Source organism: Athene cunicularia (assembly GCF_003259725.1).
Source record: "Athene cunicularia isolate RWA chromosome 2 unlocalized genomic scaffold, athCun1 chr2_part1, whole genome shotgun sequence".
NCBI classification, from domain to species: domain Eukaryota; kingdom Metazoa; phylum Chordata; class Aves; order Strigiformes; family Strigidae; genus Athene; species Athene cunicularia.
The window spans coordinates 98,738,614-98,765,756 of record NW_020799095.1 but is presented as its reverse complement, the minus strand read 5'-3'; the positions used below and the strand labels follow the sequence as shown (position 1 = coordinate 98,765,756).

The window sequence follows — 27,143 nt, the reverse complement described above, 5'->3', positions numbered from 1 at the left end:
CCCGCCGTCGTGCCTGCCCTGGGTCCTGTGCCGGGACCGCCGGCGGGTTTGGACCGGTTCTAGCTGAAGGGAAAGTTTTCTCCGCTCTGGGTAGGGGGAGAGTAAGCGGTGATTTCCCCCCCCCCCCGCGACTTTCTGAGCGAAGAGCTCCCGAGCTCCCATCTTTTCCTCGCGTGGCCCCCGGGCCTTGCGGGGGTCCCTCCCCCCTTCCCCCTGCATTTCAGAAGCGTTTAATGACCATTGTAAGAAAGGCTGATCGGAGAGAGGCTTGAAATATCCAGATCGTGCTTCACTTGCAGGTTGGCTTGTTTTTCTCCTTTTTCATGTTCTGATACTGGTAATTGAGGGGTCGGCTTTTTTTGAGTTCGTAAAGCAGAAAAACAGTTCTAGATACAGAAAGAAAGAAACCCAGTGCCTCATTAGCATTTTTTTCCCCCTCTTAAGAGAACAATACAGGCTCACTGTAAGCTTGCCCAAACATGGGCTGACTTTTATTACATATTGGTACGATGCCTAGTGCAATAGGGTCCTCTTGACTGAGCTCACATGCTAAGCACAAGTCAGAACTCACTGGCACAGGGATTATGCTGTATTTGTATTCGCCTGCCGAGAAGCTGGGTTTTCACAGAGGGAGAAAGAAAGTTTGAACGCTTTGAACAAGCCCAGTTTGTCTGTCTGTTTGAAGTAGCAGATGCTCGTCACTGGCGTGGCTCTTGAAAGTTCACCTCGTTCAAAGACTCTGGTACTTTTATTTTTTAAACGTCGGTGTCTATTTTTTTAAAAAAGTTAACAAGTTTATGATTGAATTGAAAGTCTCTATGTTGGTATGAAAACAACTGTCTACATTAAAGATGATATGGCAGTTTGCCTTCCATGTTCTAAAAGATTGCTGTGTAGCGTTGGGCCTAGACACCTGTGTGTACTTTTAGCCTGAGGAGATAATACACGAAACCTCTCTGTCTGCTTTATGTATTTACAGAATTATTTACAGGTCTTCATTGGTGGGTTTTCTCTTCTGAGGCATTTTTTTATCATCACTGCTTATGGGGTATCATCTTTGATATTGCAAACTCGAGGTTGTTCACCTTAAATTCATTGCAGTTTTAATCCAAACGTGCAAATAGCACAAAGCTTCAAATAAGCAAGTTATCTGGGGGAGGAGGGCTTGGGTTTGTTGTTAAGCACCCCAATTTAACCTCTTTATCCACCCCCAAAAAATGTTAATCCTTATTGAAAGAGTTGCAAGGGGGAAGGGAAGTAGGATTTAACTTGTGTTCTAATACCCTTGTCAGGTGCTGGGGTTTTTTTTCAGTGCTGCTTGAAGTACTTGTGAAAATTGCTCACCTGCAGGAAACATGAGGTCGCAGTACGTCACAGCGCCTGCAGTCGCTGTTCTGCTGTTCCTGCTGTGGATCCAGTCATCAATGGGCTGCAATAAGGCTCTTTGTGCTAGTGATGTCAGTAAATGCCTGATACAGGTATGACTCCTGTTTCCTTTATTTGCTTTTAAGCATTTAGGAAAAAGTCTTGAAGCTGTGTCTTGAAAAGATTGTGATACAAATAACTGGTATTTTACGTGTTTATTTAAAGAAGTTAATATGGTCTCATGCACATATAGATTAACAACGATTTAATAGCTAATATTAAGTGCATGTGTATATGATGATGTTTCTTTTTTTTTCCACAGATTGGTTATTGTTAGAAGCCACTATACCAGTCATGATGTTAGTTTTCGGTTTCTTCTTTACTAGTGATATTATGAATATTCTTTGTTAGCGATATTATAAACAAGCAACAATTTAAAACATTTTATTAAAAAAAGTTTCTGTGGGCAACAGTTGGGATTTTTTAAAGGTATCTGCAATACTAGAAGTTCAGATGTTCTTACAGTGTTTATCTGAGATGTTCCCCTTATCTGTTCCCCTTACCTTGCAATCTGTCCCAGCCTAGGCAGAGGGTCATTAGTTGATGCCTGATGCTCTCTGTAACATCAGGTTTGTACAGTTGCTTAAAAAATGCCTAAAAACTCACATGAGAGAACTAACACAAGTAGAACTAACACTTAACTTGTCTTCGAGTCCTGAGGTGCATTTGGAAAAGCTTTTTGATCAGAACGGACCTATGTCTTCTAACGGTTATGAGCAAGCTCTGAAAGCATGCGGGTCTACCCTAAAAAAACCCCAAAACCAAAAAACGAAACGAAAGCAATTACTTAAGAAATGGATGTTAAACTCAAATCCAGATGCTGCTTTTGACGCACTGTGCATTTGTCTGCAGTGAAAGAAACAGGTTGCTGCTCTTATAGCAGGAGTTAAGAGGTACAAGGTGCCACAGAAAAGTGCCTTTTCTGGCAAAATTGTAAGCAGTTGTGGTAACTACTAAGTATTTATTTACCAACAGTGTATTAAGCACACTTTTTGACTCCATATTGAAAAAAGAAGCCTTCATCTTGTCAGTTGCAGCTTCTTTCAATAAACTGTTTTTTACTGCCTCTTTGTAGACTGGAAACCCAATAGCAGAGAGCACAAATATCACATGCCAGTAATGTACTAGTATGCTTACTGTAAATTTATGATCACAGTCTGAAAAGTGATGCAGAAGTGGCGTGAAGCATTTCCATGTTTACTTCATTTCATTGACTTCCGTATAAAACTTGTCTGGTTTACAAATAAAAATACTTGCCAGATTCACAGATCCATCCTGTGGAATGAAGACTGACTGCAGTCTGAGCTGTCTTTCTGGTTTCTGCACTACCACTGCTTTAAAAAAAAGAAAAAAAGAAAAAAAGAAATTGCTACTTCTTCTAGCCCCACCATGGTCTGTGGAGCTGTTAAATATAGGAGCAAGAAAGAGGCTTTTGACTTTACCTTTTTGATAACAACACCGGTGGTTTTGCTGGTATGTTGGGCATTGTGCACTGTGACGAATTGATGCACTTGCAAGTTCTTCTGTTTTTTCAAATCACCTTTAGACTTGAAACCTTTAAAAAATAAGATTCTAGTTGTGGATTGGATGTATGAGGCACTTAAATTGCAAGTGCAGTGGTACAGATTTGCTGATTCAGGGGAAAGCTGTTGGCCCAGATGAAGGGGCTAACAGGGAAAATAAGGCTGGTTTCATTTCCTGTGCCACTGGTGGTGTCCACCACCCATAAAAGCACAGACATCTCCTTCCCAAGTAATCACTTACCTTTTATTGAGTCAAGCTTGAGACACCCAGCATCTAAACTTTATTTTTATGAGCTATCCTGAATAGAATACAGCCCAGGAGAGATGGAGCTAGTGCTACTGGAGTCCTTCCTCACCTGGGGATAAGATGGCTCAGGTTCAGCGATGCATGGAGGTGGCTCGCACCACTGTGTGTTACTTGAATTATGTTGGCATCTCTAGCAATGCAGCCCTGTGCATGCAGAAGGACCCCTGTATTGCTTTACTTGTTGTAGGTATGTTTTCTCTTACTTTGTGCAGGTGGTGTGGAATCCCTTTTTAAAGTGTTTCCTGGAACCAAAATTGTATGCAGTTCTCTGAGACCCTAAAGTAATCCAGGCCTTGTGAATTGTGTACAATTACGGGGGAACGCTGCTGTTTATTTTCACCCTCTGGCTGCTCTCTTCCTTCAAGCAGGCCTGACATACCAGTCAGTATTCATTCTTTATAGAAGAACAGATCAGGTCAGACTAGTCTGTGATGAAGGCTCCTAAAGCTTTGACTTAAAGCAATTGTTGTTTTTCTTCTTTGCCTTTTTTTAAAAAAAGAAATCTTCAGTGCTGTTGTGGCAGAAGTGCTGCACTGGTATGTGAAGTGCGTGTTATTTCTTGGGTAGGTATGCAAGTAGAATACATCCATGTATTTTTTTTCCCCTCTAAAGTCTTCTGGATAAATCTGAACTTAAAATACTGTGTTGAGTGAGTTTGCTTGACTATTGCATGACATTTTTCCCTAACCTCCTTTTGTAACTGTTCTAGTTCATCACAATCCGTGGCTTGAAACCAAGATAATGTCATTTGGAGACAACTGGGGGAGCAAACACTATGTGAATGTTTGTCATCTGCATTTGTGTGCAGAAAGAGAGGCTGCCTGTCTTAGACACATAATGAGATGAAAGACCTGCTCTCTCAAAAAGCATACGGTTAACATAAATATTTTTGCCAGCGTGGCTAGAAGTCAGTACAGTCATTACTGCCACTCCTTAGGAGCTGCTCTGCTTAAGGGTGGTCCCTACATAAATATTTATTTTGTTAGATCCAGAACAGAGCATGAGATCAACAATGCTCATGCATTCAACTTTTCTTTTACATCTGGAGGCTCTAGCTTTGTTGGTGCTCTTATAGTCTACTTTTTGTTTTTCTGAAAGCAAAGGCCTGTAAGAAAATAGCTTGAGGCATCTCTCTGTGTAAGCTTAGCCTTCGCAAAAAAACTTTGTGGCTTCCGGTAGTTGTTGAAGGAGGTGTGAATAAGGCTTGGGAGTGTAGGCAGCGTGGGACCACAAAATTGGTTCCCTTGGAGGCTCTGGATGTAGCTCCTTCCCATGTCTCTGGGATTGGGGCATTGAAGGCAATAACTGTTAACTTGCTTTTCAGGTAGGCCACTGAGCCCTGGTTGCACGCAGCGTGCATACTGCAGTATTTGTTCTAGCACATCTGTTGTTGACTTGGACACATGGGTTGTTTTGATGTTTCCATGTGTGGAGAAGATGAGAAGGCCAGTTACGTTTGCTGGGTGGAGCAGAGGCGTATATTGTGTCCTTGCAACATGGAGGAAATCCTTGAAGGCAGAAACCTCTAGGATGGGACGTTCCCACAATTGTTCGTAGCAAACGGGTTTGAGGCGAGTCCCAGGCTGGTTCTTGCGGTGCAGAGCTACCTGCAGTAGTCAGGCTTGGGCGGTACATCCATGTTGTGCTGGAAGCTGAGCTTTGCTGTCTCATCTGCAACAGCTCTCTAAACTACTGCCACGTGTAGGAAACAAATAGTGCTATAGTTCAGGTGTGGATTTCAGATCCTTCTAAAGAGGGGTTGTTTTGCGGAGAATACAGAGTTTGCTCTCCCAAATGCTACATGACTGCAGTCACTTCGACTGGTGCGGTATCATTATGATTAAAATCTCTCTTCATCTTTGCCTTTGCCTTCTGTTAATCTTGTGTACAAACTTGTCAGCTTGAAAGGATTTCCAAGACTTTTTAGCCCTGTGGTATGAAATAAACACCACTCCTTAACTTTAGGGCTTAGGCATCTAAAATTTACTTTCAGTGTGTATGTTTAGCTGTAGTACGTAAGGCACTTGGGTTAACAAAACAGTTCTGGCTGGTTTGCTTCCAGGAGATTTTCTGTTATTAAACTGTTCTAGGAAAAAAAACATTAGCTCTTTTTCTTTCACTCCCTCTTCCAGTTTGCAGAGATGTTGCCAATGCCTTCAGGTCTTGTTTCTCACTGCACTGACAAAATAGTCTCATTTCAAGAAGGCTTTGAAAAAATGCAGATGTTAAATACCTTGTAAAAATCTTTATTTTTTCTCTGGAGCAGAAGCATCTTTATTGTACAAACATGCCTGCTTCCTTTTTAATGCTGTATTTTTAGATGGAGAAGCTCATTTCTTGCCTAGCAAAATACATTCTCCGATGCACCTTCAGTAGTTCAGCTTGGGAAGTTGCCAAGTTGACTTATGAGTAATATTTTCTTCCGAGTAATATTTTCTTCCACTGACGCCTCACCACCCCCAGCTATCAACAAGGAACGTTTCTCATTCTGACTCGCAGAATGCTGCTTTCATGTAAGCATTCTTTTAAAAAGATGTATCCTGTACAAGTGTCCAGTGTGGATGAGTCAGGCAGAAGGACTCAAGAGTGGTTAGGGAAACCATGTACGTGCAGACACATATATGGAAAAACATAGAGTTATTGCCCTGAAGAGATGGTCACACTCCGAGAAGGGGAGAGCTGAAGAACTGTGCAAAAGGCTAATTAATAAGGTTGCTCTTTCTTCCTTCCTCCCCCTTCAAGTTTAAAAATAAATTTTAAAAAACCTCAAGAAAATTACACTGCTCATAAGCCCTTCCTATAAAAATAAATTTGTTAAAGTACCGGTAGGTATAATGACTCTATCCCAACATAGTGCTTATGCATATAGATGCTAAGCAGAAAAAATTTTTATCATGTTACAAGTGCAGAATTTAAGGTTACATTTTAATTCTGTGAGAATACCCTTCTATAAAAACTGAAACAACTTAAATTTAGTATATTTTCTGGCTTTGATTCATACATTACATTTAATAGTTTACGGAGGATTGCCTCCTCCCATGTACTGGCTTGTTGCTGTTGCAATGTCTTTAATAAGTATAAAGTTATTTGCCCAGTTTTAGTGTTGAAGAACAAATATATAGGATATTTTTAATGCTAGTATGTATTAATGCTATTCCTTGGCCAAGGTAACAGTACTTTACTCATGGTTGTTTTTAAAGTTGTTTTATTCAGGCTTTTTATTCTCAAGGCTGACACAATCTGTTTATCAAAGGGTAAGATAAATATTTTAGAATGCGTCATTCATTCACATAAGTCATTTTTCTAAGTTTGTGGCGTCTCCTCTTGTGGAAAAAAATTTGTACTTTATTAATAAGCCTATTTTTGATCTTTCACTTGGAAACAGCATAGTAATAGCTGACATTAGTAAACTTTGAGCATTAAAAAGTAAAAAAAAAAATCATGGTAGTTTTCCAATCTGTAAATAAAAATTTAAGACTTACTAAGACTGCATATTGCAGAAGTGCATGTGGTGCAGGAGTTCATGCTCGAACACTCAGCAGGGCAAACAGTTCACATTTAACTGTTCAGGCAACAGCATTTCTCAGCATTACAGTGAACACACAACAGTTTGCAAATTTGCTTTCTTCACTGGTTTCAAGGTTTGTGATCTAGGATGAAGTGAATGGAAAAATAACCAATCAATGAATTTACAGTGCATTAATACATACTAGCACCACGTCTGCAAACAGGTTTGGGGTTTTTTTTCAGTTTAGTCCCTAACTGGGAGCCCTGGAGCCTCATTTGGTATATTCTTAAGCCCTGTCACCAGCCAGACTTTGCTCTGGCCTTGCCCACTGAAATGCACTCTTCAGTCTTCTGTGGGCCTGCATGAGTTGGTGTGAGAGAGGGGGATCCCTATGTAACTCGACAGTCTGCAGAGATTTGCAGTTGCCAGTGCTGCAGAATAAAGAGAGAATGGGGATTGTACACAATCAGGTGGATCTCTGTGCCTTGCCTTGCCTAGCAGCAAATGTGCTCCTGTTTGGTATAAAAATGCCTCCTCGTTCCTCTACCTGATGCTTCTAAACCATAGCAAACCATGAATTATTTAAAAAGTGGAATTTTACCCCCTCAGCTTCTTCCCAAGGTGCTACAGAAAGACTTTGCAGGTGACGTTTGTGTCTGCCTTTAAGGAGCGGTGTCCCTGACCCAGCTGTGGTTAGCTGAGGTGGAGCCTCGGGTGGTGACTCCAAGTTAGGAGAATTTTACAGCAGAGCATCTTCCTGCCCTTCCACCCTGTCCATGTGCGTCTCCTGACCACACCACGGTGTGTCCCTCCCCTGCTTCTGGAGAACGGGATCAAAGTGCAGGGATGGGCGTCGTCATCTCCCTGGCCTGGTGCGTAGCAGGGATTTGCCGATGGCTCTTCCAGTAAATCACGGGGTGGGAAGGATCCTGTGGTCAGTGTTTCCAGTTAACGGTATTTTGTTTTCTCACCAGTTGTGTGTAATGTGATAGTTAGACAGACGTCATCGAAACCAAATTCTTAGACAGGGCAACCAAATGTGACTTCTTGACTGTCCATGTTTTGCACTGCAGCCTATATAGACAAGCCTATATATTACTGTCATGTAGCCACAATCTTTCAGCCAAATTGGATTTACTAGTACGGATTTGAGCTAGAGCGAAGGAGACCGCCTGGTTTTTAGATTTCCTTCATCCACATAGGCTATTTCTATGCTGTGAGGTCCACAAGTGTATGTTTTCAGCAGGACTGCTAAACCAGTGCCTTCAGGTTTAGGTAACTTGAAGAGAAAGGTTTGTCTTCTTGCTTCCATGCCTTTTTCATTTTTCTAACTTAATAACGCTTAAAGAAAAATGCATATACATACCATTTCACTTTCTAGAGGCTCCAGAAGTGTTGAAAGTATCCCAAGGTGGCAGTTTAGGGGAGGAAGAGGAAGGGGGTTGTTTTCATAATAGCAAAAATGAATCAACTGGACCTACAGGGAACAGAAATAGTCTGGTCACTGATAATGCAGATTGAGAGCAATGTGTAACAAGCATTCAGAGATGCACAAAATCCTCTGGTCAGATGGCTTAACCGAGTACGTTCCTTCTAGAATTCAAGAAGAGGTATGATCGTGGGTATCTTCTTGAATATGCACATGTGGCTTATAGTAACTTCCTTTTTTAGATAAATTATAATGTACATGAACTGTTTATATATAAAGAAACATCCTTCTTTGAATTTCCTGTTGTGATGGGAAAAACATTCACAGGACTTGTAGATTCAGGCATATATAGAAGTGCACACACCTTTCCCATAAATAGAATTTATTTCTCTTTTAAATACTGACTTCAGATTTGTCTTGAGAATGTCACCTTTAAAAGAAGAAACAACCTTGCAAAAGATCCTTTTGCAAACTAAGGTCAGTTCTTTGGCTGAAACTATTTTACCATTTACTCACTGTATTAGTGTACTAAGATTTTTTTTAATAACATGGTTTGAGTTGTAACTTGAGGAAGAATTGCTCTGCCATGTTAGCACGTTACATCTGGGATTGCTGCAGTGTAATGAGTTTCTGTTGTTCGCAGGAGCTGTGTCAGTGCCGCCCTGGGGAAGGGAACTGTTCCTGCTGTAAGGAGTGCATGCTCTGCCTGGGCACACTTTGGGATGAGTGCTGTGACTGTGTTGGTAAGTTTGTGTTTCTTTGGGATTTTCTTCTCTTTTTTTAAAATTGCTTCATCCTGCCATGTGCTGAGCTCAGAGTCTTATAATAGAAGTAAGACATTGGGACAGAATCTGTGCTTTAAACATCTTACAGCTTATTCTGTGGGTATTAGATAAATTACTGTGGGGAACCAGACATTTGAAGACTGTATCTGCTCTATGGAGTTGGGGATGGGGGTAGTCCAGATTTTGCTTGGTTAATGTAATCATAACTGACTATTTTGTCTCTAAAAATAAACTCCTTTTTGAATCGTCATCTTGAGGAAACTAAACAGCACCTATGTCATGGGGCTGGATGCTTTATGGAGGTTTCTAACTGTAAAGTGTATTGACAGATCCTGCACAGGGACAATTTTGGGTCTGAATTTCCCTGTGAATCCTTGAGACTAGTAGAAAATATGCATGGCCCAGTGTTTTCATTGTTGTTTTATTTGCAAGAAGAGCTCTTTGTGGAGGGTAAGAAAGAGGCACACAAGTTCTTATTGTAGGATTGGATGGTAGTCTTAACAAGAACAGCATTAGTACTAACAGGTAGTGTTCAGAATGCCCAGATATTTGCAAGTGAATGCTGCTCCTGCTTAAGGAGAATATATTCTAGTTCCCTCTCTTGTTTTAAATGTATTGAAAGCTTCATTCTCCCACAGCTGCTGGAAGTCTCCCTCTGCTGCCATTCAAAATCTTTCTGGCTTCTATGAAAGGGATGCATCTTGAGTGTTGTAACTGCTCTCAGCTTCTCAGGCTGGCTGGGTCTTCTCTGAATTCACTAAGGTGATTTGTCAAAATGCTCCTTTTCAGTGCAGTCCATTGCTTCTCCTGTTTCATCATGATGTGAATGTGCTTTCTGGCATCCTGCTTTTTGCTTGGTTCTGACTAGCTTACCTTTGCATTACCATCTTTCAGTAAGCAGCAGAGTGGTGTGGTCTTGCACATGTGTGAGTCCAACGGCATGAAGTATTTATTGCCTTGCACCTGTGGAGGCTATACATTTAGAAAGAGGCCCTAGGGTTTCTTTTTTCTATTTTATCTTGGGCTCCCTGTAAAGTTTTTTCTCTCTCTCCCCCCCTCTCCTTTCTTCCTCATCCCCTTTGCCCTTCCAAAGTTGTCTTGTTTTTTGTAATGTAACACTAAAGTGCTCTGTTATCATATTCACTCATAGGGGTGAGGAACAGGACAGTAGGCTATTTCCCTAGTTCAGAACCATTATCTGCAGTAGAAAGCAAGGCACAGTGTGCTGGTCTCTAGGGAGAGAAAGAACCTACCTCTTGGGATTCTGAAGAAAAAGAACAAAGTCCACACACAGTTGTGTGTGGGGTTTTTTCTAAATCTGCAGCTTACTGACTGTTCTGTTGCTCATTTCCGTGGTGTTGCCTAGGAGAGAAGTTAATGAAGTTTCAGGTTCAGTTTCCCAGTACTAAGTAAACTAAAACCTCTCCTGATGGTTCTGCAGGTGCCTTGTTGGTTCTGTGGTATGGTCCTATGCTTCTTCTCTTCAGTGTAGGGTCATCCTTGCTGTAGCCTTATTCAAATGAGGAAACAGGAGTGCACGCCATACCCAGCTTCCTGGAGGCAGTTCTTTCCTGATACTTGAGCTGATATTTAAGCTCTTTATAAGCTGATCATGTCTAATGTAAAAGCAGATAGGTTGTCGTGTCTTTCAGGTCATGTGGGGTCTTGAGGTCAGGAATTACCTCCTAGCCTCCAGCACTAACTTTATGGGTGCTCAGTTGATGCCCTGTGTTTTGTGTGACTGTTCTCTCCCTTTTCTGACAGGGAAAAAGATACCAGAGGGAGGAGGACAGCAACAGGTTCCTCTTTTCTCTACTTGTCTAAGTTTTGTGAGTTAAGCTCTTCTAGTCCCTCACGTAAAGGCTTGTCTGCTTCCATCATTTCAGTAGCCCTTTTCCACATCTTTTCATACATTCCAAAGCAGTCATGTAGACGTGTTTGTTCCTTACCAGTTGCTCATGTTAAGCTTTTTAATTTTTGTTTTAACCAAAGCTACTCTTTTATAATAATTATTACATATAAATATTATTATAATTAAAATACTTTTAGAAAATACTATTTAAAAATAGTTTTTAAAATAGTAAGAGGTAAGGATCTTTGTGGAGTGAGCAGTTACCCATTAAACTATGAGCGATGGTTTCTTGGTACCATACCGCATTGATAATGCACACAAACTTGTACACATTCTGCAATAATTTAATAAACAATTTTGATGTTATTTTTCTCCTATTGGTCCTTCTTATCAGTGAAATTTATTTTCTGAATCCAACCTGACAGAGAGGACCTCTAGAAAAGCTTGATGGTTTCCATTTCACAACATTAATACAATGACATTAACTAAAGTATACATCTCTTGATATAGTTGTACAAAACTCTTATCTTCCCAATTAATTTTTTGGTGGACATCCTTTATTACAATTGTATTCCAGGTACTTAATAAAAGGTGATAATGCAGACACAGAAATTTTTTGTTGAAGCAGTGAGTACAGGAATGTCGGTGAAGAACAAATGTAGTTGAGAGGAGTAGGAAAATAATTGTTTACAGTAGGAAGTTTGTGTAAGTGGAGTTATTTTTTAGTGTGACCTGATGGTGTTTGGAGAGGCTTAATTTTTTTCCTACCCAATACTTGGCTCACCTTTTTATAGGAGAAGACTATCTTGTGTTGTTCCTATTATTAAATGCTGGTAATTCTAACCACTTGCCTAAGATTTGTCAGATCTCATGCTAATTGTCATAAATAAGCTTCACTCTGTTTTGTTCATTCTTGAAATTTATGTACTTAGGTTGTAAAGATTGTGGTTTTGTATAAGGCTCTGCATAAACATGATTTCTGAAGCTGGAGTTCTACTGTATCTGCACTGCAGAAGATGCTTCTTTGGTTGTGTGGGTCAGGTAGACTTTGAACATTTATGTCCCATACTGCTTTGATACTTCACCGATTGGTGTAATTTGCAGCTGTAGCTGTCTCAGACTGTGTTTGTGAAGCTGCCCAAAATGATATCCAGATGTACATGAGGGGAATGGATTTGTCTGTCTCTTGCCAGGTGACTTCCAGTAGCGTTTTATGGTTTCTGAGTTTAACTATCTATGCAGATACAGCTTTTCTTTTTAATCTTGGTTGTTTCAATGTTCAGATTAAATCAAGAAACCCTTCAGTTTCACTGCTAGTAATAAATGCTAGTGTTTAAATGGTTAATGAAAAACTGGCACCTGCATTGCACATCACAGAAACATTTTGTAGGAAGTGGCAAAGAGAAAAAAAAAAAAAGACTACAAAGTTGCAAAAAAGATACCACAAAAGACATGGAAAAATAAGGAAGAGGTAACCTGGAAATAAGCATTTTGCCAGTAGTGACCCTTCCAACTAAGTAGCAAAATTAGGTTTATCTCCACTGTTTCTAAGATCAGATTCTTGCTCCATCCTGATAGTGATCATTGCATCTCTGGCAGATGACTAAAAAGATCTAGTGCACTGCTGCAGCAGATGAGATCGAATACTTGAATTGTGATCAAAAGTTTCATGTACCTCAGGACTTGTCAAGATACTATCTTCCTTCAGTTGTAAGCTTTCATGCCAGATTTATGCTAGTATCAACTATACTGTGCTTTGTCTCTTTTCCCAGAGGAAACAAACCCTTCTTTGAACTCTTCGTATTCTAAACTGTAATGCTAGCATAAAAAGGGAAGTGAACTGCTGTTCAGATGAGGTTTTTCTTTTCACTTTGATCTCTCAAGTCACAGGTGTGTTTTGTGGAAGTCTGTAAAGATCTGAAACTTGCTGTTACAGAAAGCTCATTCTGCTATATTTGGTGGAACTATTGAGCTAATATATACGAAAGGTCTCTCTTCTGCTTAGAAAAAAAAAGCAAATTTTAATTTTCTAAATATTCACACCTGTTTCAAGGAAAAGAGTTTAGGAAGTTCTGTGTGACTTACTGTTTCATTCCTCTGCAGGTATGTGCAATCCTCGCAATTACAGTGACACACCTCCAACATCCAAGAGCACTGTCGAGGAGTTGCATGAACCAATTCCTTCCCTTTTCCGGGCACTGACAGAAGGGGATACTCAGCTGAACTGGAATATCGTTTCATTCCCTGTAGCAGAAGAATTGTCACACCATGAGAACCTCGTTTCCTTTTTAGAAACAGTGAACCAGCCACAGCATCAGAACGTCTCTGTTCCAAGCAACAATGTCCACGCACCTTACTCTAGTGACAAAGGTAATGAGTGTAATGTCTAAATTCCTAGCGTTTCCTCTCGTCTTTTCCAGGAGCCTTCTCAGTGCATATTCTTTGCTTGTCTGTGCTTGCTTCTTCTTTTCCCATAGAAAAGTGTGAAAAGTTGAGTCTAATTTTGAGCATGATGTAACAAAAGGAGTGAGGTAAAAATACTGAGGCACGTGGAAGATGCTGTTAAAGTGTCTGATGATCTTAGGAAATGCTGAGCCATGTGAGTTTAAATCTGTAATTCCTCCTGTGATATGAGGCAGTTTGTTCACATTATTTCAAGTACACTAGCATGGTATGTTCTTTGACTTTGAAGCAGTTACCTGTATCTTAGGAGACAGGACAGACCAAAAACTGAATCCAAATCACTTAACAGTGCAGAGCTAGGCAACCGAAACACATGACTTCAGAAGTTTGAGAAAGAAAATGACATGCCATAAACAATTGTATCTAGAGTAGATGTTTTTTTCTTTTTCTGAGCTGGCATAACCAACTCTTTAGAAGGATGGTTTGTAGAAAATCCAGTATTAATAGTGAACCTGAGTAAGATTAGCAAGATCACTCTTCATGTTGAGGAGGGATGTGACAGACAATCTTAAAAATAAGCAATTTGGAGGTGGGGGTTCAACTTATAGACTCGTTCCTCTTATTTAGTATCAAGGTTTTTATATTCTCACCTTCAGTTTAGAGGACAGACTTCAGAATATTGTTTGCTGGGGAGTGGGTGATGAGAAGTTTGAGGTAGTGACAACAGTGGCATAAGAAAAATACTCTGCTTCTGGGTTTCCATACTAAACCTGAAATACTTTTCCCTGCATATCATTACATCAGACTTAAAAGAATCTCATAAACAGTTCTTGGTGAAATTGCAGCTTAACAGGGGAAAAAAAAGCATGTTTTATTAGTGTAGTTAATTCTTTGCTTCCTTTCCAACATACACTTTAAATATTTGTAACCCCATATGTTGCTGTTGTGATGGCTCTTTTATCTCATCAATGAAAGATACCCTAATTGATGGACAGACTGCTTTTCCATACCATTGTGAACCTTTGACCTAGTTACGTTTCTGAGTAGGACTGCTGTTGATTAAATGGGACCATAATGGCAACTCTTCTAATTTCCTTTGGTTAAGGCGCGTTAGAAAAATAAATTAATTCCAGAACTGGGAAACCAGATGGTCAGAAAGCATCTCATTCATATGTTTTTGACGTTATTAAAACGCTTGCTAGCCATTATGAGAATGATGCAGAAAGCCATGTTAAATGGCAAGCCACAAAAAGCCCTGTGTGCAAACACTACAGTATTTAAAGATGTAAATTATACTTGGAAAAAAAATTACGCTTAGGACAATCTTGAATATATCCCACTGTACTAGGTACTGCAGCCCAGATGGCTGTTCCCTGACAGTCCTTTACTACCATACCAACAGGATGGGCTAATGATAGTTTTGGATTAAATTTAGAATTTGAATTGCATCTCAAGGGTGTGGAGGAGTTTTGAGTTTAACAACACAGACAAATACATAACACTTCAATTTTTTCGTAGTCAAAAGTCTCCTTCATTTCATTTTTACTAAGAACATATTAGAGATTAGGTTGAGAGAGCTTTCACTAGAATGATGACAGTCCAAAAACAACAGTTATATTTGGAAATAGTTACCAAATGCCACTGGTTTTCAGTCTTCAGTAGACACTTAGAACAGAAATAAATGTCAGAGCTGTTCTTGTAATCATTGGCTATGCCTCCTCCATCTTAGTGATCAGTGAAGAACTGGAAAAGGTAGAAAATGGCTTTCAAAATCCTATTCTTGAAGTATCTAAATATGTAAGCCTGTTGAGGGGTCTCTTTTCTTTTTCACAATGTAGGTAACATTTTCAGAAGTCATATTAAAGTTTGTATATAAAAACATGGATGATTCAAGCATTGAGAACAGAAGATGGTGGAAAGAAAAGTTGGCTGCTGGCCTTGGCCAGTTGGTGTTTGTTATGGTGGAAGCAAGGACAATTAGGGAATTGTACCTCTTGTGTTGGATGCTATGTGAGCTATGGGCTGGCATTGTTTTTAATACTTTTTTGATGAGTTCGTTGGGGAAGCAGTAACCAAAAGGTGGAGGGGTCAAGGGCTAAAGAGCCTTATGAGCATGGGCATGGAGAGGGAGCCCAGGAAGTTGCTGTAGTCTGATGGTTTCTGCCCATGCAAAGTTCGGTCACACAGTCAAGTCACTGTGGTTTAACAAGCTAGCATGTGTTAGAAGACTAAAGAGAGAGGGTGGGTGTGTGCGTGTGTATGTGTGGGTGCTGCAGTAATTATGAGCATAGCCTGCAGTGGAAGAAACTGAAGACCATGTCTTTACTCTTTCCTTCTCCCCAGACATGGTGCTGGGCTTAAGGGCAGATCTTGCAAATGGAGATGTCGTTAAGGTGACTTGCTAAGCAGTTTTCTTCAAGGCTGTAACATTCAGGGATTTGAAAGAATATTCCTGTGAGCAGAAACACAGATGCTCTGTTTTCTTTACAGTGCTATGCCTCCTCCATTTCATGCTTATTTTGTGGCTCCTTGCATGCTTCACTCCAGCATGGTGTGCTGGGCAGCAGCCTATTGTATTGCCTGTAAAAGGAGAGGGGCCTGCATGCTGTCTTCTGGAACACATCCCAAAATTTGGAAAGGCTCTGCCTGCAAATACCCCTTGTCACATCATGTAGCACAGTTCTGATTTTAATTTCAGCGTGCGTTGATGCAGGGAATGGTTTAAGCTGGTCCAGGGTGCCAGACTTTCTAGATTGGGTGAGTGTCAGGAAAAGCAGCATCAGCCAAGGGAACCTACGAGCTTTGTGCCTGAGTGGTGTGAAGCCACCGGCCCCAGGAGGGTGGCTGTAGATCCAGGGGGAAGTGGGGTGCAGTGGCATATAAAGCATTCCTTGTCTCGCCCCAGCCTACTGCAAGCCCAGTCGCCAGACCTTGGACTTCCCTGTTATTATCTTAATGAGTGTCTTCCCTTTCCTTCTATGAACTGACTTTTAACGTTTTAGCTGCCAAAGTATGCATGCGCTGCTGGAGCTGCTGTAGTTCTTTGTACCAGTAGTTTCTGGTATTTGAGCCGCTACTTGAGAGAGGATTGTGATGATTATTCATCTAGAGCTACATCTATACTCTGTCCTTTTTGCTTTACTTTTTGTTGATAACCCTCAGAGCTCTGAACTGCAAGTTCAGATGTTTAAATAAGCTTAATTGTTTCAGATGATGACAGGATGTTGGCGAGAGAGGGGAACTAGATAATCTTTTGGCAGCTGATGAAGTAAAATCTGTGTTGTAGTTAAGGGTTTCTAACTTGATACCACAGGGGATGGCGTCTGCTCTGCGTTTCCACTCCCCTCCAGTGCCAGCCAGGTAGAGCTAGAAATCCAGTAAAGTGGCATCTACCTCCGTAGGTACTCTTAAGAAGCCCTTTTTTTTTTTTTTTTTTTTAAAAAAAAAAAAAAAAAGTTTCTTTTTATGAGTTCTGATTGGCATAAAATGGTATGGCTGCTGGATGGGCAGTTACCTTTTTCAAGTACATTTAAGGCTACCGATAAACAGACCAGCAGACAACTGAACTTACGTAGCACCTTTAACTTCAAAGATGGCATACAGGGTCACTGACTGGGAGAGTTTTTTCATCTTGTAGATAGACATTTTTCCATAACTTACAAGAACTGAATTGTTACATCTTTTCTGAGTTGCTGAATTCATCAGTAGTGCACCAGTACAGATCTCATTTGCAGCACAGACAGTATCATAGCAAAGCCCAATAGAAATGTGAGTCCATTATTTCTGGTTATTTGGAATTTAGACTTGATTGTTGTTTCTCCCATATGACCTTTGTAGAGTATGAATTGAGGGGGAGGGGGGAAAGGTGGGAAACTCTGGGGAAAAAAAATGCTGCTACATCTCTCTCCTTCCTCGCATCTATAGTCTGTAGCCTTTACTGTGTGAAAATTGGCAAAATGCAAATGAAAGAGCTGTTACTGCACTAAGTAACATCCTTTTTATCTACACTGAGGGAGCAAAGTGATGACTATGTAATTAGGTTTGTGAAACAATTTAAATACTCTTCAGGATCCCAGCTGAGCCTATAGGTATGTATTTCTTTCCCCTGTGTAACTGTTACTGCAGCCTATAAAGAGGGATTTAATGCTTGAGGTGAGGAACTGTCCTGCTTTCAGTAATTCAGCCTCTACACAAGTACACAGATGCTCTGATATGGGGACCAGGAGTGTCCCATGATGAACAAAATGCACCCTGGCCAATCTGACTTGTTCAGACCTGGCAAGTCACTGAGTGAGCGAGGCCTCAGAAACTGTTTGGTAGCATATACATGGAGCATGTCCTCCAGCTGCTTACAAGAGCTACTGGGAACTAGCCAGATGTGCTCCTGGCTCTGGCCTGCTGTGTGCGGTCTGTCCTCTCCCCTTCACAGCATTTTTGGGCTCGTCCTTTAGGACCTAATCCTCTTGGCTTGTGTGCAGGTGGAAATAACCTTTCTTCTCCACTCTCCAGTCAGTCAAGATTAATGTCCTTGGTTGTTGCTGCCACCTTCATAAGGTCTGTCTTTGGTTCCTATTTTGGTCCTTGGCCAAGGAGACCAGTCTCACAGGACCTGAGTGCTGTCACCTGGTTTTGCCAGGGTTATGGGCCTGGTGCTGCTTGTCCTCCAGCCTTGTTTCCCCCCAAAGAGATGTCTTCAGTCTCCCAGTTCATTGTCATTGATCTTTACATCCTAGAAATCACAGGCTCATCTTCCACAAGAGGTTTTTCATGTTTCAGCAGGCATTAGTTGATGAACTGGGCTTCTCCAGGACTTCTGAACTGGTACTAACATGGATGAGGCTGTCACAGATGAAGTTAACATGAAGTTGAACACAGAGGAGACTTGTCATTGTCTGGTGTGAAGACAGCTTGCAAGTGATAGGAGCAGCTAGATCATCTCAGAGCGTGGTCAACTTTCCTGACAAGCTTTCCTGACCTACTGTAGACTTTCTTTTGTGTGTTGGAAGTCGGAGTGCACTGGTCAACATGATAGCAGTGAGCACTTCTGGCAACCCTTTGGAGAGGACTCTAGTTCCTTTAAAGAGTTGTTACACTGCTATCTAGAGTGAGCTGTGAGTCATTTTGCCTCCTCAAGCTGAGCCAGAGACTAGGTCAGTCAGGTGGAGATGGCATCTCAAAAGCTGATTTTGCAGCAAGAAGTCTTTCTGGATTAGCCAGGATTGCCTGTTTCAAGGCAGAGGCTCTGTGCCTCCAGCTGACACCTTCTAAGATTGACCTTGTGTATGGCATTTAAGGTCAAACTTGAGAAGAAAACTACTAAAAAGTTATCAAAGGAGTGAATTGGGGTTAAGAGGGTACAAAGAGTATGAATATGTCTTAGGCTTCTATAAGGTTCCAGTGCTTTTACTCCAGCACTGAACTGGATGGCTGATGGGACACTCACTGGTTCTTGGATTTCATGAGGAATGCTGCCTGGACGCTCAGCTCTTTCTCCCACCTTACCCTTCCACTGAAAACCTCCTGTGAGGAGTGAGGGGGACAGATACCTGGGAATGTCTGGGCCTCCTGGGAATGTGTGCTCCTTCCTGGGACCCTGGCAATCTGAGCTTTTTGTCGCTGGTGATGAAATGTTGTGAAGTCCTTTGTGCATTCTTCATAAGATGATGGAGCTGCTCTATGATGTCTGGGTGGATTCTTGCCTTTGAGGCTGTGATGGCTGCATCTCCCTACCACTTTTCAGCTTTGGCTGAGCACTTCAGGTGTATACCTGGTGGGTCACTCTTTGCATGTGCTACCATAGCATATGCTTCTATTCTGCTCTTTCTTCCTCCCCTCTGTAAATAAAGTGTCCTTACTGAAGCTGTAGATATGTTGGTTGATTATAGACACAGGTTTGGTTCTCTGAGAACTCTCTCCTTTGGGTGTGGTGCCTCAGGCTTTATTATAAGGGGTCACAGAAACAGAAGTGCCAGGAATTGGACAAGACTGGCACAGGCACAGCGTACTTTGTTGACATTCGCAGCAGTACTTCAGGTACTCCAAGATTTCTTGGACAACTACAGCTTTACTCACAGTGCATTTTTTCTGGGAGCAGAATCTGTTCTTGGTACTAGGGAAGCCAGCTGCATAGATCTGTTGACTTGTAAGGTGATGAAGACCCTTGCTGGCCTCAATTCACCTTTGGACCTCACCTTAAGAGCTTGCCATCAGATATGCATACTACTGAGGCTGTTACTCTATGGGGCACCAGTGTTTTGAAGGGAAGGTTCTGGTGCACTTCAGCCTCCCAAGAGTTGCTTGCAGATAAGAGACTTAATAAACACTATGGTTAACAACTGCACTGCTCTGAGAGTCCTTTGGTTATTTACCCTTCTCCATATCTTCAGAATCGTTCAAAAAAACCCCCACTGTCTCGATTTCCATTTACATTTGAATTACGTTTTTCTATTCTGTGTTGGAATGTAGGTCAGTATGCTTCTCCTGGATCCATGTACCATAAGTGGTAATAGGCTAGAAAGCCCCGTGACATCTCCTGCTCACAAGTTTGTCTGATTGTGTGTGAGTGAAACATGCGTGTTTGCAGACAGCTTTCAATTGTGCTTTTCCTTAACGTGTGCCAAGTTACACTGGGGCTAGATGTGATACAGTCAGGGTCCTTTGGAGGATGAACAAAGTTACAGTGTAGTCACTCAGCACAGAAGAAAGTTGGTAGAATCTGTCAGCTTGGAGAATTGGAAGTAGACTGGGGAGGGATGTTTTTGTTTTATAGTTGTGGTGAATTCGTCAGCTCTAGTTTGAGTTGCAGTGCCAAACTTCATGGCATTTCAAGTGATGGCATGGATGGTAGAAGGATGAAGTTAACACTTAGGCAGAAGGGGTTCCTTAATCTTAGTAGTAAAGCTGGTGATGTTGCTAAAAAAAGAAAAAGAAGAAAATACTGTTCAGTTGCAATTTGAGGCAAACGGGATTCTCTAGCTCTGATTTAATGTGGCTGAAGAATATTGTGGCGTTGGGGGGGAGGAGGAGATGTTTACACTTAAATAAGTGGGTTTTGGTGGTTTTTAAATAACTTCTATAAACCTGAAGATTTTCATGATAGCATGTAGTAACTGCTGGCAACTGTGAAAGTAGTATCTTATACTGCCTTCAGAGGACACATGCCTGCTTGTTATTTTGCCTTAGCCCATCCCTACATTTTAGAAGGTATCCCTCATAACCAGGGGACAAAACCCAAAAACATTCTTGCCTGTGACTGTAGAAATAAATTAATCCAGAGGGAGAACAGACAACAGGTTGAGTTGTAGACACTGAAAACTTGATAGATTGTACCTTGGCTCTCTGCCTATTCTCTCTGCTTTCCCTATCACCTTTTTTTCCTTATGCCTCATAAGCATAATGATTTGCAATCCTACTTCAAAAGCTGCACATTTAATTAATTTTTAAGTAACCTTTAAAAATATTTTAAGACCTTTAAAAATTTTTCCCCCCTCTTGGTTTAGAACACATGTGTACTGTGGTGTATTTTGATGACTGCATGTCAATACATCAGTGCAAGATCTCTTGCGAGTCCATGGGAGCTTCCAAATACCGATGGTTTCACAACGCCTGCTGTGAGTGTATTGGGCCAGAATGCATCGACTATGGCAGTAAAACTGTAAAATGTATGAACTGCATGTTTTGAAGCAGGAAAATTGTAATATAGTAATATTGAGGCCAAAGTAATCTCTCTCGGTTAAAGAGATGGGGATTGCAAATACTGCATTTTGGTGGAGTGCCTACTTGTTGCAGTTAAATGTACCTGGTCGTAAAAAGATGTATAAAATCTGAAAACATTGTTTTTTTGGTTTTTAATTCATGTAAGCTAGGCTAACTACTAGTAGTAGTTTCAACACTATGTTTTAAGTTCATTTTTCTTTATTTCTGCTCGAATGGTACAGTCATGCTCATCCTTGCTGTTCTGATTGTTTTCTTTTGATTTGAAAGTATTGACTATACTGGTTTTCAGAATGTAGTACTATATGTTGTTGTTTAGAGTAGGGAAACATTAAGAATATGGCAATGAGATTTCCATCATCTAAGTTCAACAAATAATTAAATGGCTGCTCAGTTGGAGGAGGGTGGTTGTTCTTCAGGAACTGTTTTTTTAGGGTTTGGTTTCTGGTTTTGTTTTTTAACTTTACCTTCCAGTTTTTGAGCTTAGCCTTCTATTGTGAAAATAGTACTTGGGGAAGAAGAAAAATTAAAGCTTTCTCTTTTAACACATGGGCTGTCATGGATAAAATCCTAACTTCTAAGAAGGGCTGCCCAACAAAACAGTATGTATGGGACACTTTTCTTCCAAGTTTCATTTGCCCTGCTCTTGTAAGTACATCAGGGTCTATGTTGCATAATTTATATATTAAAAAAACTTTTTGCTGGTCTTTTAGATACCAAAATAAAGCTGTTAAATGCAGCTGCATCTCCCTCCTTTTGCACTGTTTTCTAGGGTTGTGTACTCCCTGAATGTTCAGTCCGGTAAAGGAAACGTTGAAAGGTTATTATGGATTTAATGACTAAATGAATAAGGAAGAATGAAATGATATGAACTAGCAAGTGGTACAGGGCTACCAGTTGAGCAGTTGGCAGCAGGCATGTTCCCATTTAGTAGTTTGCTGTGAATATTTATTCCAAAACATAATTGTTCTTGGGGATTTTTTTTCCCCATAAAATGTTGTCACTGAAGAGGGGAAGACGTATCCACAAAGGCAAAATTAGGATGTTCTGAGTTTAGAGCATTGCCCATTTTTCTAAGTAAGAGTTTTAGTATGGTGACAGTTACATAGCAGTTACTATGACCCAGTTAGGGCCACTGATAATGGTACTAAGTACAAGAATAAAGTGTATGAGTAGTTAACAATCAGCTTTTGGTATTTATAACTATGTGGGTTTTAACTTTTGAATTCTTTTTTATGCATATGCACACACACACAAAAGAATTTGACTGTTCATGATTCACTAACCTCAGTCTAGAGGGAATAAACTGTTTTCCAGTCACACCTGTCTATTTGTATCATGTACATATGAAAGCAGTCATTTTAAATTTATTTTGTTGAAATGCTTGCCTGAATGTTTTTTTATTTTTTCTCATGATACAGTTTTTCCAATAAGATGAAATAATAATTAAAAAAAATCTACTCTCGTGAAATAACGCTACATCTCTCTTTCAGCTGTAAACAAGTATTTGAAAGGTGAATGTTTATTGTTGTGAATTAGTGGATAATGGAATACCTTCATGCTTTAAACTTGCAAGTAAATGATAAAAAAATCATAGACGTGAATAGAAAAACTTAGCTTATCACGAAGGAGTAGTTCTTCTTATATTTGACAATTCACGTTATCTATTCTTCTGCTTGGATTCTTAAAATGAATGGAGAGAAAGAATATGTTGGAGTAGCTGTGACTGTTTTTAGCCAGAGGGTGATGCATCATTGTTCTTTACCAAGATAGGACACATACAGTAAGCATGGCTACAGGTCATTAGCGTGCTTTCGATTCTTGCCATGTTAAATTATTGGAAACATTATGGTAGTACAGAATCTTCTTGGGGAAAAAACAGCTGATGTTTCTGGTCAGGCACCTGCTGCCCCATGGATCTGTGGCACCATCTCCATTTACATCATCAGAATTTCACTGTGAGGTCAAGTTAAGGGAAGAGCAAGGGTGTGGAGTGGGGTGGGGGGTGTAAATGGGATGGGACTGACCTAACAGGTGTCCAGGAAACACTGTGGGGAATGGCATTAAAATGTAAACACAGTTGTCTGTGTAATGGCCTGAGAGTAGATAGTAAGGATGCACACTTTCGGGGGCTTGTCTTATTTTTTGTAATTCCTGATGCTGTCTAGAGTTTGTTGTAAGTGTTGTGTGTATGCAAATGTCATACAGCAACATCCAGTGTATTTTATTATGATGAGTGTTTTAAGAGGTATTTTAATAAAAAGACATTACTGGTTCATGTGTTTTCTTTCTCAAGATTTTCTCAGGGCAAATGTTACTAGTAAGTATATTACAGAAATTACTGATCTAGACAGACGGAATAATACAGAAAATTAATTCTTCAGCATTTTTTTTCCAAAACTGAAATTGTAGTTTCAAGTTTTTTTCTTTACATAAATGAATAAAATAGAATTTTTTTAACAGTCAAAATGTTCTTTCTGACAAATCTATCCATTTTGGAAAGTTTTTATTGAGTCTTAATCATTTTGCAAGATAAATCATAATTTATTTTGTGGGCTCTTTATTTCACCTACCAGCAAACCATCTCCTACACAAGTGCTTTGGAATATTTCAGAACATGTTTTAAACAGTTTTCTGGCTGTGAATCTTCTCCAGGTAAAGCATCAGCCAGTTTTATCACTGTCCTTTGGGACAGAATTGTAAATCACTGAACTTAAAGGGAAGTAAAAAAAGGGAATATAATAAGAAATTATACAAATCCCTAGTCTTGGGGTTATGACTGAAAAGAGGTTGAAGGCCTTGTGTTATTCTTTCTCTAACAGTAGAGAAAGTTTTTGTTTAGTTGCTTTGGGTCTGGAGTTTGGGGTTTTTTGTTTGTTTTTTCGCACAGGCATTTGGTGCTCCTAAATTACAGAAGCACTGACACCCTGCAAAGAGAGTGAGTACAATAGCCATAACATGATATTGCTTTCCTGTCATGTCTTAGAGTTCCTGTCTTACTTTTAGTACTTCTAGTGGATTTCACATCTCGTACTTCAAAAATAAATGTGAGAACACATGCTTGTATCTCTATTAACATACCTATGGTCTCTCCAGTATCCATCCCAGAATGGTGGCTGATTTGATACCTGGCTTTCCAGCCTCCCATCCCGCTGACTGGCTAGTCTGGCCTGATGTTTGCTGGTGATTGCACGCTGACACACAGACCCACACAACACGCACAGGCTCCAGTGTCTCCAGCCATGGGCACCCGAGACACGCAGGCCCCTGTGACTCGTGGTCCTCTCTCCAGTGGCGGACACTTGTATCTCTGCACACACAGCACAGAGACACCCTCACCCAGGAGAAGTTTAATGAGAAGACAGGACAGGCCGTGGTGATGAGGTACCTGCAGGGCACAGCCATGCCAGTGTACTGAGCAGCAACCTGTTTACAGCTGACCAGCCCATTTTATCTCCTTACCCTCTTTTTCTCCATCTTTGTTCCTCGCCAAACAACCTTGATCCATCCCCTTCCCTGCCTTTGGTCTTTCTGCTGTAAATCCTGTAATAGGTCTTGGGCCATTGCAAAGTGTTCTTCCCCCACGTCCCAGGCAATAACTCCCACAACTCGGAATGATGGCTCTCATGGGGCAGCCCTGGGAGCGGCTTATTTCTCAGGGTACTGTATTGGAGTTCCCCCACCTGGTATTGTGCCACTACACTCCTTTGTGCTCATGGAGAGGAGCATTGATCACATAACCTAACATTTTGTTAATTGTAATGTCTGCTGGGCACCTTTACCAAGATTTGCCACGTGATCTTGGCATGACTCCTTTCATCAAGCAGTACATCATTAAAATTTGTGCTACTCACACAGGAAGACATACTTAGATACAAAATGTTGCAAGGAACAAAGTAAATTCCTTTCAGACAAATCTACCTAAGATATGAGGCTGCCAAGACCTCTTCATTGCTTAAGTATTTTTGAATTTTCTTCTTACAGCAAAGATCTTGAAGTGGTGTGACTCCATAGTAGTGCTCATGGGAGTTGTAAAGGCAGAGTTGAGTGTCATTCAGTTCTTTTTGCTCTCTTCTACTGTGTGATACTTCTTACAAATAACATACTTTATGCCCCAAAGGCGTTAACTAATCTTCTAGGCTTTCCTTTGTATATTCAGGCTCTCATTGTTTCATGTGTGTTTCTGTATGTGGCCAACCAGTTTCTTTCCTAAGCTACACCTCTATGACTGTTGTGTATTCCTTTATTGCTAATGAGAATTACATAGTTCATCTACAGCTATCCCCGGATAGTACAGCTCATGCAGACTCCCATCTCTCCAAGACCAACTCAACCCCAGAACTGGCTTTCTTGAAGTAGTAGCATAACAGAGAGGGAATGGGAAGAAATTTTTTATTTGTTAACACAGCTCTGCCTTTTTCCTTTTTTTTCCTTACAAAATGCTTTCTAAAGCTCCCCTCCATTATTATTTTATTAGATTTATGAGGTTCAGGTACATCAGCATGTCTGAATTTCAAAGCAGAGAGCTCGCCACTTCAGAATTCTTGCTGGTCTTTCTCTTTAAAGCAGTAAGAATTTACAGAGTGAATGTGGGGCATGGAGGGTGTAAGTGCCTTGATCTGTGTAAGTAGGGCTCAGACCACAATAAGTTTTGTAAGTCAGGAATTGTCCAAACGTATTTCACATGGCAGTAAATTGGTATCGTCAGCACTGCAGACAATCCCTTCCTTGTTTGTCTTCAGAAAATGAGAGAAGACTCATTCTGGGTTCATTAGCCGATGGGCCCACTGTGTGTGAACTTGTGTTGGCAACAGCCTCTGATAATACTTATTCTTTGGAGCTGAGAGCCTCTGGTGACTGTCACTTCAAGTGGAGATCCTCACAGGCAATCATCTCAAATTACTATGGGATGTTACTGGAGTAACCTTTCTCTCTTCTCATGCCAGAAGTAACACGGCCTTTGTATAACAAAAAAAAACCCAAACCAAACAGGAGCTGCGATGTTAAGTTAAATACACCAGTAAGCCCTTGCTGTTCAACTGTTTCTTCTGGAGAGGAGGAGGTAAATTGGAAGCTGGTGTGGTTATGTAATATGTTGTGGAGACAATATCTCTGTGCTCCAACACTAATCGGAGTGTTTACAACCCTCCCTTTTGTGTTTTCTACTGAATAGCACAAATTCCTGTGGGGGACCTTTTACATTACCGCAGGAGGTTGCACAAAGAGCCCATTTGATAGGGACTAAGCACCATTGAATCTCAAGTGAATAAATGAAGCAGGTGGCACGCTGCCACAGTATTAGTATGTCCAGTAGCCCAGGGATTACGTTTGAGGCTGTGGGAATGAATCGGTCTGCTTCTTACTGAAACAAATTTCCTTGTTGATGAGGAATCCTGAAAAGGATTCAAATTATGCAGGTGCTTAACATAACAGAAACTTGCATTGTAAGAGACAAATAATACAAAATTCCTTTTAACACCACTGTAAACAGGATGCACGGTTGAGATGGAGATGTTTCTTGGCACAGGTCACCTCAAGCTGTATCCAGAGGGTTTCTCCATTTTCTTGTATTCCAGAGCGTGGCAGAGAGGAGCGGGTAGAGATTCAAGGTCAGAACCCTTATGCAAGATGAACCTGATGGCTGCTCCCATGTGAGCTGCACACCCAGGAGTCTGTAGCAACGTAATTCGGAAGGCAGGCCAGATGCAAACACCTCTTCTCTAGAGTTGTGACGGCTCTTGTCCTGGCATTAATGGCTTTTCATGTTTGTGGACTCCCCAGTTATAAATGTTATCTCACAACGCGTTTAGCCATACGCTGCTTTAATGACTCCTAACGCTTACGTTTCCTTGTAAATGTGCTCAGAAGAGCAATTGGGTCGCTGCCCGGCGACCCTCAGCGGCTTCAAGAAACTTTACTAAGTTATTTCACAGGTTTTTCCCCACCGCGACGTCACTCACTGGAGCAGGAAGGGGCGCGGGGCACCCTCAGGCGGCCCCTTCCCTGCCCGGAGCCGAGCCCAGCTCCCCACACCAACCTCCCACCGCCCCGCCGGGCACGGGGACTTAACAATCGGAGGGGGGGATGCGGGGCGAGGGAACAGGCGAGCCGCGGTGCCCGTGGGGCGCGCCCGTCGCCGGGCGTTGTGGTCCGTGTGCGGGAGGCGGCGGGGCAGCCCTGCCCGGCAGAGTTCCGCCC

The 27,143-nt window shown here is 41.1% G+C and overlaps 2 protein-coding genes across 3 annotated transcripts in view; both read left to right on the top strand.

Annotated features, from left to right (window-relative positions):
* The first annotated feature begins 524 nt into the window (after positions 1-524).
* Positions 525-23,221, top strand: TWSG1 (twisted gastrulation BMP signaling modulator 1). Of its 2 annotated transcripts, none has more exons than XM_026843260.1 (5): positions 525-742; positions 1,313-1,478; positions 8,836-8,935; positions 12,933-13,199; positions 20,732-23,221. In XM_026843260.1, the coding sequence occupies exons 2-5, from the start codon at positions 1,356-1,358 to the stop codon at positions 20,911-20,913; spliced, it is 672 nt and encodes a 223-aa protein (XP_026699061.1). In that variant the 5' UTR covers positions 525-742; positions 1,313-1,355; the 3' UTR covers positions 20,914-23,221. The 2 variants fall into 2 exon arrangements, with proteins under 2 accessions (XP_026699061.1, XP_026699060.1); XM_026843259.1 differs by having other exon boundaries at positions 527-742; positions 1,293-1,478.
* Positions 23,222-27,101: 3,880 nt separating this feature from the next.
* RALBP1 (ralA binding protein 1) overlaps positions 27,102-27,143 on the top strand; it is a 36,169-nt gene continuing 36,127 nt past the window's right edge. The window contains exon 1 of the mRNA XM_026842368.1: positions 27,102-27,131. The gene's annotated coding sequence lies outside the window, so the exon portion shown is untranslated. The remainder of the gene's footprint in view (positions 27,132-27,143) is intronic.

What these genes read in the sequence shown, in the direction of transcription:
- TWSG1 (XM_026843260.1), top strand. Translation starts at nt 1,356, where the DNA reads ATGAGGTCGCAGTACGTCACAGCGCCTGCAGTCGCTGTTCTGCTGTTC. An exon ending in TGAGTGCTGTGACTGTGTTG is followed by an intron (nt 8,936 to 12,932) that starts GTAAGTTTGTGT and finishes ATTCCTCTGCAG; the next exon opens with GTATGTGCAATCCTCGCAAT. An exon ending in ACCTTACTCTAGTGACAAAG is followed by an intron (nt 13,200 to 20,731) that starts GTAATGAGTGTA and finishes CTCTTGGTTTAG; the next exon opens with AACACATGTGTACTGTGGTG.